General features: G+C 42.8%; 1 protein-coding gene across 2 annotated transcripts; it reads left to right on the forward strand.

The window, feature by feature from the left end:
* Nucleotides 1-2,568: 2,568 nt before the first annotated feature.
* On the forward strand, nucleotides 2,569-17,987 carry LOC124049755 (CBY1-interacting BAR domain-containing protein 2-like). 2 transcript variants are annotated; one of them, XM_046371756.1, is made up of 9 exons: nucleotides 2,569-2,698; nucleotides 2,814-3,048; nucleotides 3,201-3,269; nucleotides 4,661-4,762; nucleotides 5,682-5,687; nucleotides 5,805-5,909; nucleotides 6,005-6,118; nucleotides 17,039-17,242; nucleotides 17,389-17,987. In XM_046371756.1, exons 1-9 carry the CDS (start codon nucleotides 2,679-2,681, stop codon nucleotides 17,596-17,598), a joined length of 1,065 nt encoding a protein of 354 aa, XP_046227712.1. In that variant the 5' UTR covers nucleotides 2,569-2,678; the 3' UTR covers nucleotides 17,599-17,987. The 2 variants fall into 2 exon arrangements, with proteins under 2 accessions (XP_046227712.1, XP_046227711.1); XM_046371755.1 differs by having other exon boundaries at nucleotides 2,571-2,698; nucleotides 2,811-3,048.
* Nucleotides 17,988-18,213: the final 226 nt, after the last annotated feature.

The following is an 18,213-nucleotide window of genomic DNA, read 5'->3' on the forward strand; positions in this document are numbered from 1 at the left end:
CCCTTAGCTTCCTGATGCTAAGTGGAAACCTCCTAAAACCTCCTAAAGTCAGATTCAATTTTTTTCTAGTAAGAGAGATTTGGAATAAGTGTAGGGAGTGATACATTATGTTTTAACTGCAATGCTTTTACAGTGACAACTTAAACTATGTTTTGGTACGTCTGATTGCTGTGCCCTGTTCAATATTAGAACGTATGCTGCATGCTCTGCAAAACATGATCATCACTTATCTCACATATGAAAAATATGACTGGGAGCAAATAGAAACTTCATCATTTTCTGTAGTAGAACATTCAGATTTAGATAGCCATTATTTTCCACTGAAATGAAAATGATGGATGCTAAGCTATTCAACCAGATTAGTACTAATGAATAAATTTCCATCTCTTTTTTTCTTACTTTTAATTCCATGTGATCTTTGAGGGTACATATTTGATCATAAATGTTTTCATATCTTTTGATTTTTAGTCATACATTTGTTCTTTTTTTAAAAAAAAATCTGATATAAAGATATAAAGCATTTTATTCATGATAATAGAAGAAGTGGAATCCATCCAACTGATTACATTAGCTGAATCTAATTAGAGATCAGAGTGGACTGAACTTCGCTGACTCCATTCTAAATACTAAAATCACATCACCTAAATTGAAGAGCAAAATGTTTTATTCCTTTAGGTTTTCTAGCTGTTAGTACCAGTAAAGCGCCAGCAGGTGGAGGTATTGCTTTGTGGATAACATGCCTGCACTAAAGGAAATCTATGGTTATTGAGAACTGCTAGTTTCAGATGAATCCATAGGCTGCCAACAGGCTGATATTCATCAGATAGGCAAGTGCTAAATGTGAACAATATGTGAACTATGTTAGCTGACCTGCAGGAAACTTGACATATAGGAATAAAGTTTGTTGTTTACTGATAGATGGATTTCTGTCTTACTGGCTGTCAGATGAAATTAATTCCAGTGGTCCATTTACAATCTGGAAAGTCCTTTGAAACTTCTCAAACCACTGCTGGACTTCAGTCTATTTTTGTGCTGTCACTCTCTGTACAGCCAACTGCGTCATGCTTCATCAGTGCGCCGCTACACACACAACTTGTGAGTCATTATTGCCCTTTTCAAACAATAGGGCAATCTAAATGAAGTGAATTTTTTGTGCTGAGGAATATATTGGACTTGCCCAGTCTATGAGTTTTGGTGCGTGGCCTGCTCCTGTCAGGTTTGTAGTGAGGGGTGCAGTCTTCTATACATCTCTATACATCCCCACAACTTTGTCTCTGACCTATTTGGAAAGCACCTTGGTCTTCATGTTGTTAGCCTAGTCCTGTTGCAGGATCAGGGGCCTTTCAGAACTGGTGTATATATACTGATATCATGTGAAAGATCATGTGACACTTCAACTGCACACAGGTGGACCTTAGATAACTAATTATGTGACTTCTGAAGGTAATTGGTTGGATCTTATTTAGGAGTTTCATAGCACAGGGTGTGAATACATATGCACTTACAACTTTTCAGTTTTTATTTATTTATTTTTTTAAACAAGGTATTTTTTTTTTTCATTCCACTTCAACAGTCTGGACAGTTTTTTTAGGTCTTACTGAGAGAGAAAAAAAATTGAAAAGTAAAACAACTGTCTTGTGTCTGCATACACAAGTAGGAGCACATAAAGCGTGTAAGTTTTTCATCTCTAGTTTTGACAAATTACAGTTCCATTAATTAATATTGATGTAATTTTGGTTATTCCAACCCCCTGACGACACAAATATTTACATGATTTAGACTTGATTCCATTTCATTAATGTAGAAATGTTTGCTGGCTTTTTCTTGTCTTTAGTTTTTGTCAATTAATTTTTTAAAGAATTATCTTTGTTCATTATATTGTATTACAAATGTGTTGGATGGGACGATAATGACCTTAACTGAGGTTGTAGAAGTGGGGTAAAAAACAAAACAAACAAAAACTGTCTTACTTGAGAGTTTTATTTTAGAAAAAGACAGTGTCCCTTCTCCCTTGTCAGGTGAACAAAACTTCTGATCATGTGCAAAAACTGCCACTTGAGGAGCTCCACAGTAACCACTTTAGAATCACTGTAGTGCACAAATGCTGTCTGTCCTTGGAGAGGCAGGCTGTCTTTGTGTGTCAGGCCAGTGATTGACAGGCGACCGGTCCAGGGTGTACCTCGCCTCTCACCCACTGTCAGCTGTGATAGGCTCCAGCCCCCCGGCGACCCTGACAGATGAAGGGGGACATGGGTGGATGGAACAAAAAAGTGTGAAGTGTTATACTGCCACGTTTCCAAATATGGATGAATTATTACCATAGAAGTTTTATCAAAAAGAAGAGAGGTCAGGTTGACTCTATCACTCACAGCGGCCATTTTGAACTAGAAATGTTTAATATTATTTCAGTACAATAATGTTAACATTGTACTTACTTGTGAGCAAGTGTTTTTAAATGAAAAATACAAACTAAACTGTCTTTAGACTCATAGTGTCAAGTACATAGTTAAATAATACTCTGCTGCCACCATGTGGCATACAGTATAACTTAAAGCCCCACCAGAGTTATCTGTTGTTGGTGTTTCTATGGCAACAGTTTTTCGTTACCTGGTGCAGGTGAGAAGCAGCTGTGGCAAACAACAGAGCAGAGGAGCTGTGAGGAAGACGACAGAACAAACATGAACACCCTCTTATCCAGGTCAGTGCTTTTATGTTTGACATTATCCAGAATGTTAACAAAGTAGCTTATTCCCAATATGTTACTTTAAAATATACCTTATTGCCATTTTTTTTTCTTTGATTTGTTCCAGCAGGGATGTCCAGGTGAAGAACATGGAGCAGACAGTGAATCATGCTGAGAAGCACTTGGGCAGTATCTGCTCTCTGCTGGCTTCTTACACCAGGAAGACAGCCAAGCTGAGAGACAAGGCGGACTTGCTGGTGGCTCAGCTTTTTGACTTCTCCAGCAGAGAGGACCCTGAGCTCCAGATCAGTCTGAAAAATCTGGCTGAAGACCTCGCAATGGTGCAGGATTACAGGCAGGCCCAGGTCAGCGATAATTTATTCAATTCAATTCAATTCAATTCAACCTTTCATTATCAAAATTGTCTCGAGGTGCTTATTTATCATAACAAATGTGTATTGTTTTGTGCATCACAAATGAAAATTTTTTTCATAAAGTCTTTACTGCTTTATTGCAGGTAGAGAGACTAGAGAGGCGAGTCGTTGCTCCTCTAAAAGCATATGGAGACATAGTTAAAAATAAAAAGGTGAGTTTGGATACAGATATATGCTTCTGATGTTCCTTCTGAGCTGATTATCATATTAACCCAAATAAAGGCCAACACTTGTTATAAGATGACTCCCTCTTTCCCAACATTATTATTGGGAAAAAATTTCACGTTACAAAACCCTTTTAGACTCGTCCTAACAAGAAAGTTTTTCTATGCTACTGGTGTCTTATGTTCCCACGGTTCTGTGTTTCCATGGTTCTATGGTCCCAGAGTCCTCAGTTCCCAGCATAAGGATGTGTTAACAGAATTCTGAACTAGGTAAATAGAACCCTTGGAACATAGAGAGGGGGCTGACATCTTCTTGCAGATGCAATATTCTGAGGAAAATATGAAACAGGAATGCTTAAGCAGAAAGTTTATCCCACAATTGCATAGCTTGTCTGTCAGTCACATATTCTTGTCTCTTGAAATTGGTTGAAACGATTTTCAATTCAGGGCGGCACAGTGGTGCAGTGGTTAGCACTGTCACCTCATAGCAAGAGGGTTCCAGGTTCGAATCCCGGTCTGGGCCCTTCTATGTGGAGTTTGCATGTTCTCCCTGTGCCTGCGTGGGTTTTCTCCGGGTACTCCGGCTTCCTCCCACAATACCAAAAACATGCACATTAGGTTAATTGGCTACTCTACATTGCCCCTAGGTGTGAGTGTGAGAGTGTGTGGTTGTCTGTCTTTGTGTGTTGGCCCTGCGATTGACTGGCGACCAGTCCAGGGTGTACCCCGCCTCTCGCCCGTAGTCAGCTGGGATAGGCTCCAGCTCCCCCGCGACCCTGACGGATAAGCGGTCTAGAAAATGGATGGATGGATTTTCAATTCAATTTCAATTTCAATTTATTTATATAGCACCTTATACAATCAAAATTGTCTCTAGATGCTTTACAGAGACCCAGAGCCTGAACCCCCGAGCAAGCAGACAGTGGCAAGGAAAAACTCCCTTTTAACAGGAAGAAACCTTGAGCAGGACCCAGCTCGCAAGGGACAACTATCCTGCTGATAGTCGGCTGGGTGAAGGGGGGGAGAAGAGGTAGACAGGACAGAGAGGATGAAAGAGAGAGAGAGAAACATACATGCAATAATCATCATAAATTACAAGGACAGACATGACAGGTTGTTATAATTGGAATTCTGAAGACTATGTGTTGTATTGTATGTATTTGTTTTACTCTGACAATTAGTGTTTTTCAGATTGCTGTTTTTTTATCTTTTGATCCCCTCAATTTCTGTGACAGCTAGAATTTTTGGCAGCTTGACTGATATGTCAGTCTGTTTCTGAAAGCAGTGGTCCATGGTCCGATGAGGACAGTATATACTACAGGAAAAACACTGACTGGCCTTTGTTTTTGGTATTGTGTGTTACCACGCCTACCATTCAGGCAGATCTAAAGAAGTTCAACAATGATCTGAGGAGAGAGCTGAAGGAGCTGCAGAAACTGGAGAAAATCCAAATGATGAACCCAGCAGATCGACAAAGCATTGTATCCTTCACATAGCAACATTTGACGCCTGTCATTACCACACACCACACTTCATGATTCAGAGTATTTTGAATGTTTGAAAGCATTATTAAAATACGGTGATATGTAAATCAGTTTTAAGTACTGGCCCACAGGGATATTGAAACATCATATGCAAATTTCATTTTATTTGGTAACATATTTAGAAATATAATTATCTTAACCCTAGAACACTAACGTCGGGTGATTTTCACCCACACAATTTTGAAGTGATCGAATTTTACAACCAAATGAAGGGATGTGTTGATACTTTCGACCAAATGTGTGCTCAGTACAGCTGTGAAAGAAAAACCAAGAGGTGGCCACTGTGTGTCCTATATGGCATGATGAACGCTGGTGTGATAAACTGTATTTTATCCGAGATATTATATCGGGAAAATATACCCAACGTTAGTGATGGTGTTACTAATTTTAACGTTAGTGTTCTAGGGTTAAACATGCTATGCGATATGTATGCAATATTGTATTTCAGTAGGGAACATAAATACAAATACATCATTTGTATGTACTAGTGCACAGAAAGTCCTGAAGCATTAATAATGAATCTCTGGTTAGTATTAAAATATTTTCATGTTGAATCAAAGTTCTATAGGGAGCTACTAACTATTTAACCATTTAGAGCTACAGCCTACATGCCATCCACTGAACGGGTGTCCTATAGAGCATTTTATCCTGTTTTATAGGCATCCAAGACCTTTCGTTATTTGCTAGGATACCTGAAATACCCCCACCTCCCCTCCCTGCCCCCACCTTGAGTCCACCACATGGTGAGAGACATATATTTGTATAGGGAAGTACAAGTTGCATTACTTTCATATCATACTGTAGAAATGTTTATAGTTTGTTCTCATGAGAGTATTTTCTTGACAAAAACTTTCAGTCTCAGGTAATGTAAATGATTTTATGATCATCTCATAAATATCATCACATTACTGAGCCTTCAAGCAGCTTATACAGACTATGAAGCAAAGCTTTTTGGACTGTACTGTGTGCTGATTGACAGGCAGAAGTAAGTGCTCAGAAGGCTACCAACAATGCCCAGCGCAGTGTCAGACAACTGGAGGAGACCATCACAGACTTCCAAAAACAGAAGCTGGAGGATATCAAAGTCAGTCTCACATAAACGCACACTGTAAAGAAACATCCTTCAGCTGGTGCGATCAGTGTTGTACTGACGAGAGCCATTGCTTTGTTTTTGGACAGACGATTTTCACAGACTTCATCACAGTGGAGATGCTTTTCCATGCTAAAGCGCTGGAGGTCTACACACACACATACAATAACCTGGAGGCAATGAACACTCAAAAGGATCTGGAGGTAGCTTAATGATACAGCTGATAACATCTCAAACAAAAGTGTGTGATTACTGATGTAACAGTTAAGATAAGTGCAATGAACACTGCCCACTAGCACTATACAATTTCAATTTCAATTTATTTGTTTATATAGCACCATATACAATCAAAATTGTCTCTAGATGCTTTACAGAGACCCAGAGCCTGAACCCCTGAGCAAGCAGACAGTGGCACGGAAAAACTCCCTTTTAACAGGAAGAAACCTTGAGCAGGACCCGACTCACAAGGGAGAACCATCCTGCTGATAGTCGGCTGGGTGAAGGAGGGGAAGAAGAGGTAGACAGGACAGAGAGGATGAAAGAGAGAGAGAGAGACAAACATACATGCAATAAACATCATAAATTACAAAGGACAAACATGACAGGTTGTTATAATTGGAATTCTGAAGACTATGTATTGTCTTTGTTTTTTAGCTGATATGTTGTTCAAGTTAGTTATAATAGCACTACATAGAAGAACAACATGGGCAGATGTTGATAGTAGACATTGGGTTTGTCAGAGGGCCGGATACAGTTCAACATGTAGATCTGGATGGAGAGAGACCTGCAGAAAGATACAGAGAGAGAAAGAAAGGGAGGGAGAGACACAAAACTACGAGGAAAACTGGACACACAGTTAGTGACATAAAATAATGAATAATACAGCAGACAGAAGACGTTTGCAATTAGCTTGAGAACATTTACCAGTGTTGAAGCCCACTTGCTTCCCCGAGTAGGTTGATGTGAGAGAGTTAAAACAGAGTCGTTGAATAGCCTTAAAACAGAGTTATTTATTTTAGAAACAAAGATCTTTGGAGATCCCACCTCAGAACACAAGTCTGCTTCAGCCAAACGCCAAGTGGGATCTAAAGCACTCAAGGAAGTACATCATTATATATACCTTAAGATAACACCGGTTGCTAGTCTCAACACCTTTACATGAAAGCGAGAGGGGAGGGGTGGTGTATCAGTGTCTTCTCCTGTCGGTCAGAGTGACTTGAGATATGGTGTCCTTCTCCTAATATGCATGATACCTCTGTCTCCCTCAGAGTGTGCAGTCCTGAGACAAACAACTAGTTCTACATGATTATAACATTATTAATTATACCATTAATAATATAGCATAAAACATATAGCATAAAACAGAATAAGGCATGTTAAACATTTTTTTAATCCACAATTCCCCCTTTTGATCTCTATTAAGAGATCACTTACGAATGTCAATTTCAAACTCTCTGATGACCCTATCCTGTTCGTCCTCCCCATCAGAGTCCATCTTTTGCAACAACGGCATCATGTGCCTTGGAACAGGGGCGCCACCCTTCTCTACTGTGGCTGTGATGAATCTAACAGTGAGAGCTCGAATACAGGGTACACAACAACATCCTCAAGCAACTAAAATTCCCACAAAAGTAGCAATAGAGACCATAAGTGACAAAATCAAACCTCTCCACTGTCCAAACATATTTGTCATCCATTTCTCCAAGGGGTTATCAATACCAGACTGGTCGTGCATGGTTTTGGACAGAGTACGGAGACCCTCTAGGGCTTTTGTGACGGAACCATCTGGAGCTGTATTGTTGGGAATGAAAGTGCAACACATGTCCCCAAACATAGCACATACGCCCCCTTTTTCTGCTAATAACATGTCCAGAGCCATCCTATTTTGCACTGCCATGAGAGAAGTGGGAGCCAATTGATCTCTCAGGCCCTCCACCGCATCTCGGGTCAAGTTAGCTAACCTGAGGACATTATAGTGTACATAATTAATGCGATCAACATTTTTGTTTGGAGTTACAGGAAAGAGGGCTGATACTATGGGCAGGTTCTCAAATCCAGCCCCTATCTGATCAGCTATTTTGTATTTGTTAGGCACACCACGTGGTATACCTATAGCATCAATGTAAGTGGGTGAATTTTTTGCAAGATCAAAGTGGTCAGAGGATCGTTTAGCTCTGAGAACATGTCGGCGACGGCGAGTGGTGAGTGAACTAGAGAGGTGATTGGACTGGGCGGGTGTGACTTTTTCGCCTATTAACATTAATGGGGCTGTTAGTCTGACCATAGCACAAACACCTACAGACTGTGGAGGAATTCTGACATACAGTCGGTGTCCTCCACAGTAATAATACAGACCAGCTCTCGCCCAGTGACCCAATGAATCGGTCCCATCTGACGTAAAGTTACACCAATCGGAAGGTACTGTTCCCAAATTATACTCTGGAGAGGAAGTGGTTAAGTTAAAGCATGTGTAGTCCCCTGCGGCCTTAACAGGAGTAAATGGACCTGTTTTGGTTAAGTTATCTATGGGTGGAAAAATGCTGGCCAAAGCGGTGCAATTGTACGGAGTAGCTTCTCTGGTGAGCCCTAACATGCACTGATATCCCCAGCTGTCATCTGGGTACAGAGGCGCTGGATCAGTGAGAAGGTGTGGTCGCGCGGCTGCGCAGGCCACACAGTTACCAATGTTGTGATCTCTTGCTGTTTGGGCCATCCATTCCAACCAGAGGTTACTATCTCTATATCCTGTGGCCATTTGTATTATGTCTAGGGGTTTTAGGGTGGTATAATCAATAGCTACAATGTCATTGGATGAGATGTCAGGGGTAGGTGTGGGTTTGTGGCTCTAAAGCAAATGTGGTGTTGTCAGTGGATTCACACAAGAGTAATATTAAAGTTACAATCAGCACGGCCAGCAGGCTGAGTCCTGCTAGCCATTTAGCATTACCATACATCACACTTCTCTTTTCTTTACCCTGTCAATGGTTTGAAGTTGATTATGCAACAGTTTACACTTAAAATAGCAAAGATACAACATTAAATGAATTATGACTCAATTCTAGCAGCCACGAGGCTGCACAACTTATCCCGTTTATAGTCTGGTATGACCGCACAGCGAGAGTTTTATTAGAGCAAGAATGAAAGCCACACATACAATAAACCAACAGACAATAAGGAAAGATAACTGACAGTCGGACATCTTTGCGTGCTATCTTAACTTCTTAAATTCTCAAATCTTACCGTTTCACCTTCGGATTTCGTCCAACGTATATGTAATATAGAAAAGCCCAATTGGAAAGTTTATCTGCCACCCACAAGTGTTGGTAATATACCTGAATGAGAATATTTTAATCAACTCTGTTCTCTGTATGAGTGATACCACCTGCTTGGTCAATTTGTTTTGTTCCCTGATTATTATATTCATAGGTTTCAGAGGTGTCTGTTTTGGAGGTTGGTGGCTTGGCACGCCACATGCAGGAGAGGAGCGCTATTTCACCTCCTCCCGTGACGTCTTCTCTTCTGTTCTTCAGTGCCAGGGGTAGACTGCCCTGTCACCTAGTCAGCACACGGGGATTATTCTGCCCCTTTGTGTGTGTGACTCACGCCCGACCCAGCCGGGTCGGTGTTTGCTGCCTGGAGGTCCTGGTGGACCTCGAAGAGGGACCGCTGCGGTTCTTCCGCTGCTGCACACTGGCTCCAGTGGTACCAGGTGTCTCCTTTACCCTTCAGTCGGACTGCATGCAAAGTTCTCTCCACCACCTGAAACGGTCCAGTCCACCTTGGTTCCGACCACTTGCGTTTGATTACCCGCAACAGGACCCAATTCACCTCTGGTGACGAAGCCTCGTGCGCCCCCTCGTGTCGGTCCGTGACCTGTTTGGCAAAAGCTGAACCGAAAGCCTGCAGTTCTTTAAAATATGCTCTTGTGGTCAGGTTTTGTTTGTCTTCACCAATCCCAATCAATTTTGTCATGGGACCTGGAAAAGCTCTCCCTGTTTGTAGCTCATGAGGAGAGAACCCTGTGCTCCGGTTAATGGAGCTTTGAATGGACATGAGTACCAGGGGTAGTGCACATATTTTTGCCAATTTGTGCTTAACTGTTTGATTCATTCTTTCAACCTTGCCCTGTGATTGCGGGTGGTAAACAGTGCCAAATGAATGTTTCAGCCCTAGCATTGCCTCCACCTGCTGGAGGTCTTGATTTTTGAAGTGAGTCCCATTGTCTGATCGAATTTTCTCTGGGAACCCATGTCGAGGAATGTAGTGATTAATCAGAAACTTAATCACTGACTTGTTATCCTCCCTTTTTGTTGGCCACGCCTCCGGCCACTCTGTATACACATCCACACACATCAACATATCTGTACCCTCTTACAGCGGTTATCATATCTGTGTAATCTATGATAATTTCTTTCCCTGGTCATACTTCGAGAGGATACTTACCCTGTTCGAGTTTGATGGTCGGTCTGGCATTGTACTTGGTGCAAAGTTCACATGTTCTTACCCAGTGTTTTACCATATCTTTCAAGTGAGGATGCCACTAGTTCTCCAGGTTTCTCAGCATCTGTGCCGCTCCCACTTGTCCTACTCCATGCGCCTCCTCTAGCGCTGTTTTTCTCATGCCTGGGGTAGAATAAGACGTCCATCCGGACTCCTCCACAGTCCTCCCACCTCCGTAGCTCCTCGGGCTTTCCAGAGCGTTTTCTCCTGTGGTGAGACCCCCTTTTGCAATCTTATAATGTCAATTAGTTCTGGTTCAGTTCCATCTCTTCTTCTGAACACATTAGTTCTCGTTTAACCTGATACCCAACCGCCATCTTTGCTGCATGATCTGCTGCATTGTTCCCTCATTTCTGCCTCGTGTTTGATGGATTTGTTTATTGCAGTTATGTACATTAGCGCTGTTTTTTCTCCCCCTTTTTTCTGGAACAGAATGCCATTAACAACTGCTTCTGTTTCAGAAACATCAAGGCAGAATGGCAACGTGTAGTCTGGTAAGGCCAATTCAGTGGCAGTAGCCAATTTTTGGAGACATCCCTGCTCCTTTCTGGAAGATCGCTCTGCCTAGGAATAAAACCTGTTTCCTAGATATCTGTAATTTGGCTTTACTTACCTTAAACCCTTTTCTGGCTAAGTGTTGCAGGACAGAGCTGGTTGCTGTAAGACAGACAGTAGCTGTGGGCGCCGCCAGGAAGAGACCATGTACATACTGAATGAGTGTGGTGTTGTCTGGCAGAATACAGTCACTTAGAGCTTGTTTGAGGACATGATTGAACAGCCCCGGTGACAATGTGAACCCTTGTGGCAGCCTGGTGTACCGCAGCTGTTGACCCTTATAGGTAAATGAAAAAATGTCACGGCACTCTTCCGCTAATGGGAGACAAAAGAATGCATTAGCCAGATCAATGCATGTAAACCATGATTGAGACGGATCCAAATTAGTCAGAGCCACATATGGATTAGGCACGGGCACCGTGGTAGTGGAAAGGATGTTATTAATGGCTCTGAGGTCGTGCACCATTCTGTAGTTACCTGTCCCTTTCTTTTCTACTGGCAGGATAGGGGTGTTCCATGCAGAGTGTGAGGGTTCTAACACCCCTGCTCGTAATAACCCTTCAATTGTGTCCTGGATCCCTGCTTCTGCCTCAGGTTTTAGAGGATACTGTCTGATCCACAATGGCTGTTCTGTGTTTGTCCTGAATGTAATGGGATTGCAGTCTGTTAAACCCACGTCTGTGGGGCTCTGAGCCCATATGTAGTCTGGTAGGGTATCTATCATTTCTGCAGCTAGGTGATGGTCAGTTTTTTCCCGCCCATGATGCCTAGCTACCTGTGTATGTTCTAAGATAGCCACGTCGCATGCTGCGATATCAATGCGATATGTCTTAGCTGCGAGTGAGTAGTCAAGATGTGGGATTTGTGTGGGTATCCAATCAGTCTGGACCAGAGCACGTTTAACCACGCCTCCCAGTTCTTTTGCCTGATGTTTAGGATGTAATGCTAGTGAGACGTGAGGAACCGCCTCTTCTGACATCATGTACCAATCTAGTTGATCTGCTGTGAGTGTGACTGCTGCTGCAACTCCCTCTGGTGCCACATATATGTTGGTGGAGTGTATTTGCCAACTTTTACCTTGTAGCTGTTCTTGGAACCCGTCTTGATACCACTCAGTTTGCAGTCTGTCATAGAAGAGGGTCACGTGGGCTGGGTCAGGAGGAGAGATGTAGGGCTCGAGCAGTGAGATCCAGGGTTTCCACTGCAGGTAGGCCGAGAGGATGCCGTTGTGCTCAGGTGTTTCAGGTTGCAGCAGAGCCCAGTAGATGTCCGCATACTGTTCCTCCACAGGCTGGAGGAGGTATTGCCCTGTGGTTCTCAGACCTGTACAGGGGAGTCTGGTGCCATCTGGCAATGTCACTATGAGTCCGTCTGGGCTACACAGTATAGACGCCCCTAGCTTGATGAGGAGATCCCTCCCCAATAAATTGACTGGCACAGTGGGTGAATACACGAAGGGATGAGTAACAGTTTGTTCCCCAATCTTTGTGGTGAGAGGTTTGGTGATTGGCAGAGTCTGACTTTCCCCAGAGAAACCCATTACAGTGATAGTTTTGTCTGACAGCATGTTCTGCGGGGGTGGTGCATTGATAGTAGATCTTGTGGCCCCCGAGTCTACGAGGAAAGGCAGTTCTTTGTCACTAACCTTCATAGACAGCATCGGGTCTGCCGTGTCGATGCTGTCATGGTCTCTCTGTGGGGTGTGTCATTGCTGGTATGTTCCACACTCTTCCCAGTCATCCCAGTTCACCATGGGATACTGGCCTGCAGGTGCTGCTTGGTGATTTGGTGCCTGCATCAGGTGTGGTGGACCACCTCGACCTCGGCCCCGCCCTCGTGTCGGTATACTGGGACAGTCTTTCACCCAATGTCCCGGTTTGTTGCAGTAGTAGCACACGTCTCCTCCCGGCTGTCCCCTTGGCGGTCTGCCCCTTCCCCCACGTCCTCTCGTCCATCCCCCTCCTCGCTGTGGCCAGCCCCCGGAGCCTCCTCCTCTGCCGTATGGTGGGTATCTCGGGCAGCTTTTTCCTACCCAAGAGGGAACAGGAAACAAATCAGGATCATTATTCTCAGCAGTGACCATTACCTTCACAGCTTCACTTTTTTCTTTTCTCTTTTTGTCGTTTACCTTCTGTCTGGCCTCATTCAGTTGTAGCTTCAGTAATTGCCCCTGAAGCTCTTTAATAGTGTCCTGCTCTTTTTGCTGTTTGTCTTGTGCTCGAGTGAGGTGATACACTAAATGTTTTTTTCTCTAACTTCCTCTGGAACACCCTCTAACACCGCCTGTCTGTACCATTCCCTTTGTACCCCTTTTGGCCCTGGGTGGACACCTGTGTGTTTGAGCCACGTGTCCTTACATTTATCTAGGAACTCGCATGGGTGCTGCTCAGGCGCCCACTGTAATTTTGGAACCATTGCAACGTTGGGCAATGGATACTTCTCTGTCATTGCTTTGCCTATGTCAGTGCTTACCCTAGTGAATTGTGTGTTATCAGGAGCGCGTCTCGTATTAGCCTCCTCCTAAATCTCCCTCAGGTCATGCATCCAGCTGCCACCGCTCTAAAGTCTCCAAGCGCCAGAGTCTGTCCTGCAGTAAGACTATCTAAGTTGTTTAACTACAATCCTCTGCACTTCTGCCACTGGGGCATTTTATCAACTATTGCTTGCACATCACCTAGTCCAAATGATTTGTATTTGACTCCCTAGCTGGTGGTGATTAAGGGGAAAATTATCGTAGTTGAGTGTGTGTGTTATTTCAAGGTCATAGGGTGTTTATGCTGCTCATGGGAGCTTCATCCTCGCCTGGTAGGAGTGTGTGTATGGTGTGTACTATTCTATCGATGGCCTTGTCTTGGCAGTGCGCAATATTCTGACACTGCTGATTCGTTATCTGTCTGTTCTAGTGACTGTGTTGAGACTGACGCTTTATCTAACACTCATTTGGCTGCAGAGGCGGTGGGTGTTGGGTATGGTATACTTACGAAAAGTTGTCCTTTCTCTATTTTCTCTGTTGGGTACCTTTCCTGAGGGGACTCACATGATGCAGTGGAGGAGCGTAGGGTGGGGGTCGGACTGGTGTGTCGGCCTCCTTCTTCTCGCTTTTCTGCTCTTCTTTCTTCTCTTTGTATAGATGATCGGCACCCTGCCACCAGACCGCCAACTCGGACCATTCTCTCCTCTCCTCCTCATATGCTTTCCCTTCCTTCCTCCATTTTCCTTTTTTTAATAAACTTGCTGCTTCTTCCTGCCTCCTGGCTTCTATTTTTTAGCCTTCGACTCTGCTACCTTTTCCCATAACATCCCTCCCAAGGACACTCTGTCCTTTAACTCTTTCCCTGTCTCCTTTATTAATTTTTCTACCTTCTTTTTTACCCCCTCCATTTTCTTCTCCTTTTCTTTCTCTTCAGTAACCCCTGTCCCTGCCAGTATTATATTTTCCAGTTGTGCTGACAGAGGTTTCCACCGACCCTCAGATCCACAACCTCCGTCATGTAACTCCTTATTAAACTCACCCTCCATCCTTAAAAAATGTTATACCAATCTATTAATTAATTAAGTAATTAATTAACCAATAGTTTATTAAAATCTAAATTCAGCTGTCAGCCGGTGTGTATGAGGTCCACCCAAACCACAAGTCTTATTCAGTGAGCAGAGCAAAACAGCCAGTCAGTTTGTATGGAGTTCACCCGAGCAACTGACCCTTGTGACAAAAACCGGCCACTTCCGTTGGCACCGTGAGGTTTCCGCGGCTCAGCCAGCTTTCGTTGACACCGTGAGGTTTCCGCTGTCTGTTTTGAACAGTTTTGTCACGACACTGTTGTAATGCTCTGCACTTAAGACACCGCTGAATTCTATTATTTATCTATTTTATCCCCAATTACCCAGACATGTCACACATACACACAATATCACATTTATTCAATACTCACCAACTCTGGAACTTTTATCCTTTCAGCTTTTAAGGAGACGCCGCTCCTAGGGACTCTAACCCAATATTTGAAGAGACACCGCTCTTCTAACTCAGAATTCGGGGGTCCTCACCTCCCCGGGACTCTAACCCAGCTGCCTCCTTGGCTCCGTCCCCTCGTCAGAGGATGGTGGGGTCCGCCACGACCAAGGACAAGATCTACAATTGATCTTTTAACCTCTTTTTTCTTTTCTTTTTTTTTTGTTCCAGTTCCTTACTTTGTTTTTCACTCATTCACACTTTATTTTTTTTATTTTTTTTTTATCCTCTGAATTTTCAACAGACTCTGAATTTGGAAACTTCACACTTGCAGACACAGATTGCCTTCTTATTTAAGAGTATTCAATATGCAGAATTCGTTACAACAGGTTTCTGCTTTACCTTTGTTTTAGGTCGACCACAGCGCTGTGTCCTCGGTGTGCAGTTTGGTTTTAGGTCAGATCAAAAAACTCCTCACATCCCGGACGAGCCCCCAAAATTGTTGAAGCCCACTTGCTTCCCCGAGTAGGTTGATGTGAGAGAGTTAAAACAGAGTCGTTGAATAGCCTTAAAACAGAGTTATTTATTTTAGAAACAAAGATCTTTGGAGATCCCACCTCAGAACACAAGTCTGCTTCAGCCAAACGCCAAGTGGGATCTAAAGCACTCAAGGAAGTACATCATTATATATACCTTAAGATAACACCGGTTGCTAGTCTCAACACCTTTACATGAAAGCGAGAGGGGAGGGGTGGTGTATCAGTGTCTTCTCCTGTCGGTCAGAGTGACTTGAGATATGGTGTCCTTCTCCTAATATGCATGATACCTCTGTCTCCCTCAGAGTGTGCAGTCCTGAGACAAACAACTAGTTCTACATGATTATAACATTATTAATTATACCATTAATAATATAGCATAAAACATATAGCATAAAACAGAATAAGGCATGTTAAACATTTTTTTAATCCACACCAGGAACATTTAGCAGCTAAAGGCAGGTATTTTTTCAGGAGTTGATGAAGACAAAATCAAAGCTAAAACAAATGAATAGATGAATGATAATTGTTTGCTGGATGTGTAAATGGGCAGTTAGCAGTGTTTCACAGCAAGAGGGTTCCAGGTCAAGTCCAGCTCCAGGCCCTTCAGTGAGGAGTTTGCATGTTCTCCCTGTGCACGCGTAGGTTTGCTCAGGGTACTTCGGCTTCCTCCCACAGTTCCAAAAGCATGCACATTCAGACTAATTGGCTACTCTACATTACAGTGGAACATGTGAATGTGTGTGATTGCCTGTCTTTGTGTGTTGGTCCCGTGAAACAGGGTGTACCCTGCTTCTCGTCCGTTGTCAGCTGCAACCCCCCCGTGACTATAAGCTTTATAGAAAATGGATGGATGTGCAAATAAGCATCTGCTCATTCAGCATAAGAACCTTGTAAGGTGATGTCAGATGGCATGTTCACAGCTTGCTCTGCTGCCCCCAAGTGGCCAAAAAATAAAAAAATGCAGCTTTAAACAGACTTCAATATTGTAGTTTGTTAAATTAAGCCTAGATAAATGGTATACATCAAAAATAGGTTATGGAGCTGCAAAGTAAGAGGAATTTTTTTGACTCACTGCCAGGAAGCTAAGAAGAAAGATGGAAATCAATCTTAGTATATATTAGTGTTTGCGAGTTTAAAATGATAACAACTGTTAAACTTAAACTGATTAATTGATAACAGTCCCATGTCTGTAAGGAAATGGGATCAAAAATACACATTAGTATTCCTTTCAAATATTATCTGAATTAAAAAACAATTCAGAGAGATCAATGATGCTAAGCAGCACCAACCCAGTATGTTGGTATTTGAAGTCAACGAGGACTAAGGAACGAAGTATGACTTTATTACACCACAGCTTGCGGGTGCAGTTTAGGTTGAGAAACAAAACTGAAGATCAATCTGCTTTTTAATCCTGAAGGTTTAAAAACGTAAACTATTACCTCATTTTCTGTTGGTAATTTGCTCTAGTACTCCTAAATTTCTAGGTTTAATCCAAAAAAGGATTGCAGTTTCAAGCTTCATGAACAGGTGGTAATGATAGTGTCAAAGTACAAAACTGAAAAAAGGCACTTCTGTCTCCATAGCTGTTCAATGGACGGATCAAGATATCTGATTCTCTGACTGGGCGCCTGGACACTCCACTTAGCAGCTACTCTTCTCCCCTCATGAACCGCTACTCCAGTCCTCTGGCCTCCCCCAAAGGCCAAAGCCTCTGGTCAACACTGGCCTCCTCCACAGGCCCAAACCACAGACAACGGCACAGCCAGTACCCAGCCACAGCCAGGAGGGTGAGCCCTAATGTCTTTTTGACTTTACATAAGTGCTTGTAAAGGATAAGACAGAAACTTCAGTCATACTCTGGTCAGTTTTGAACTGCTGTCCTGAAGGTAAACACTCAGCGAGCCTGAGGATTCTCACTTTATTCCATTTGCAGTCTCACAACATCTTAAAACGGCAGAGCGGTATTGAGGAGGAGGAACTAGAGAGGGAAGAAGAGGATGAGGATGAAGAAGAAGAAGAAGAAGAAGAAGAAGAAGAGAAGGAAGAGGAGGAGATGTATGAATCAGATATAGAGGAGGGACGGCAAACCAACAGGCAGTCTTATGCTGCTCAATATGCTGAGATGCACAGATGGCAAAAGTAGCCACAAAAGGCAGGCTGTACATTGAATTACATGCACGAACACACTTGTACACAGTGCTGTGTCTGAATAGATGAAAACATTGTTTTGTTATGTATCTTCTTCCATGCTGAAATAGCCCATTATCACACATAATGAGTATGGTATTTGTATTTTAAGATTTGCAAAATACTTGATAAAGGACAAACTACTTATTGGAAATAATGCCTTGCAATGCCTTCCTAATGCCTTGCAAGGTGAGCACAACTTTACACACAAAAACTAGTGCATGCTTATTAATAAACTTACACAAGTTTATTAAACATGCACTAGTTTTTCCTGCATGTTGTGTAATGTAATATAAACTGGAATGTGATTCAGGTGGAAAAGTCTTGATTAGCCAAATGGAAAATGTTATGCAGGTATCTGTTTTCCAGATGTTAACCGCACATAGCCTGTTTTCAACTTGACTGATGTAGTAGAAAAACAGATATAAAATCTAGGTATTTTTGTGACTTCATTGTGAGAAATGTTGAGTATTATTTGCTGTGTCCACAGTATGTTAGAGGCTCATCCTCAGTAGCTGACAACCAGTGAATAAAACACTTTTCATCCACATCTGCATGTTGCAATGAAGTT

Source organism: Scatophagus argus, chromosome 18 (assembly GCF_020382885.2).
Source record: "Scatophagus argus isolate fScaArg1 chromosome 18, fScaArg1.pri, whole genome shotgun sequence".
NCBI classification, from domain to species: Eukaryota; Metazoa; Chordata; class Actinopteri; family Scatophagidae; genus Scatophagus; species Scatophagus argus.

What these genes read in the sequence shown, in the direction of transcription:
- LOC124049755 (XM_046371755.1), top strand. Translation starts at nt 2,679, where the DNA reads ATGAACACCCTCTTATCCAG. An exon ending in AGGATTACAGGCAGGCCCAG is followed by an intron (nt 3,049 to 3,200) that starts GTCAGCGATAAT and finishes GCTTTATTGCAG; the next exon opens with GTAGAGAGACTAGAGAGGCG. An exon ending in ACACTCAAAAGGATCTGGAG is followed by an intron (nt 6,119 to 17,038) that starts GTAGCTTAATGA and finishes CTGTCTCCATAG; the next exon opens with CTGTTCAATGGACGGATCAA.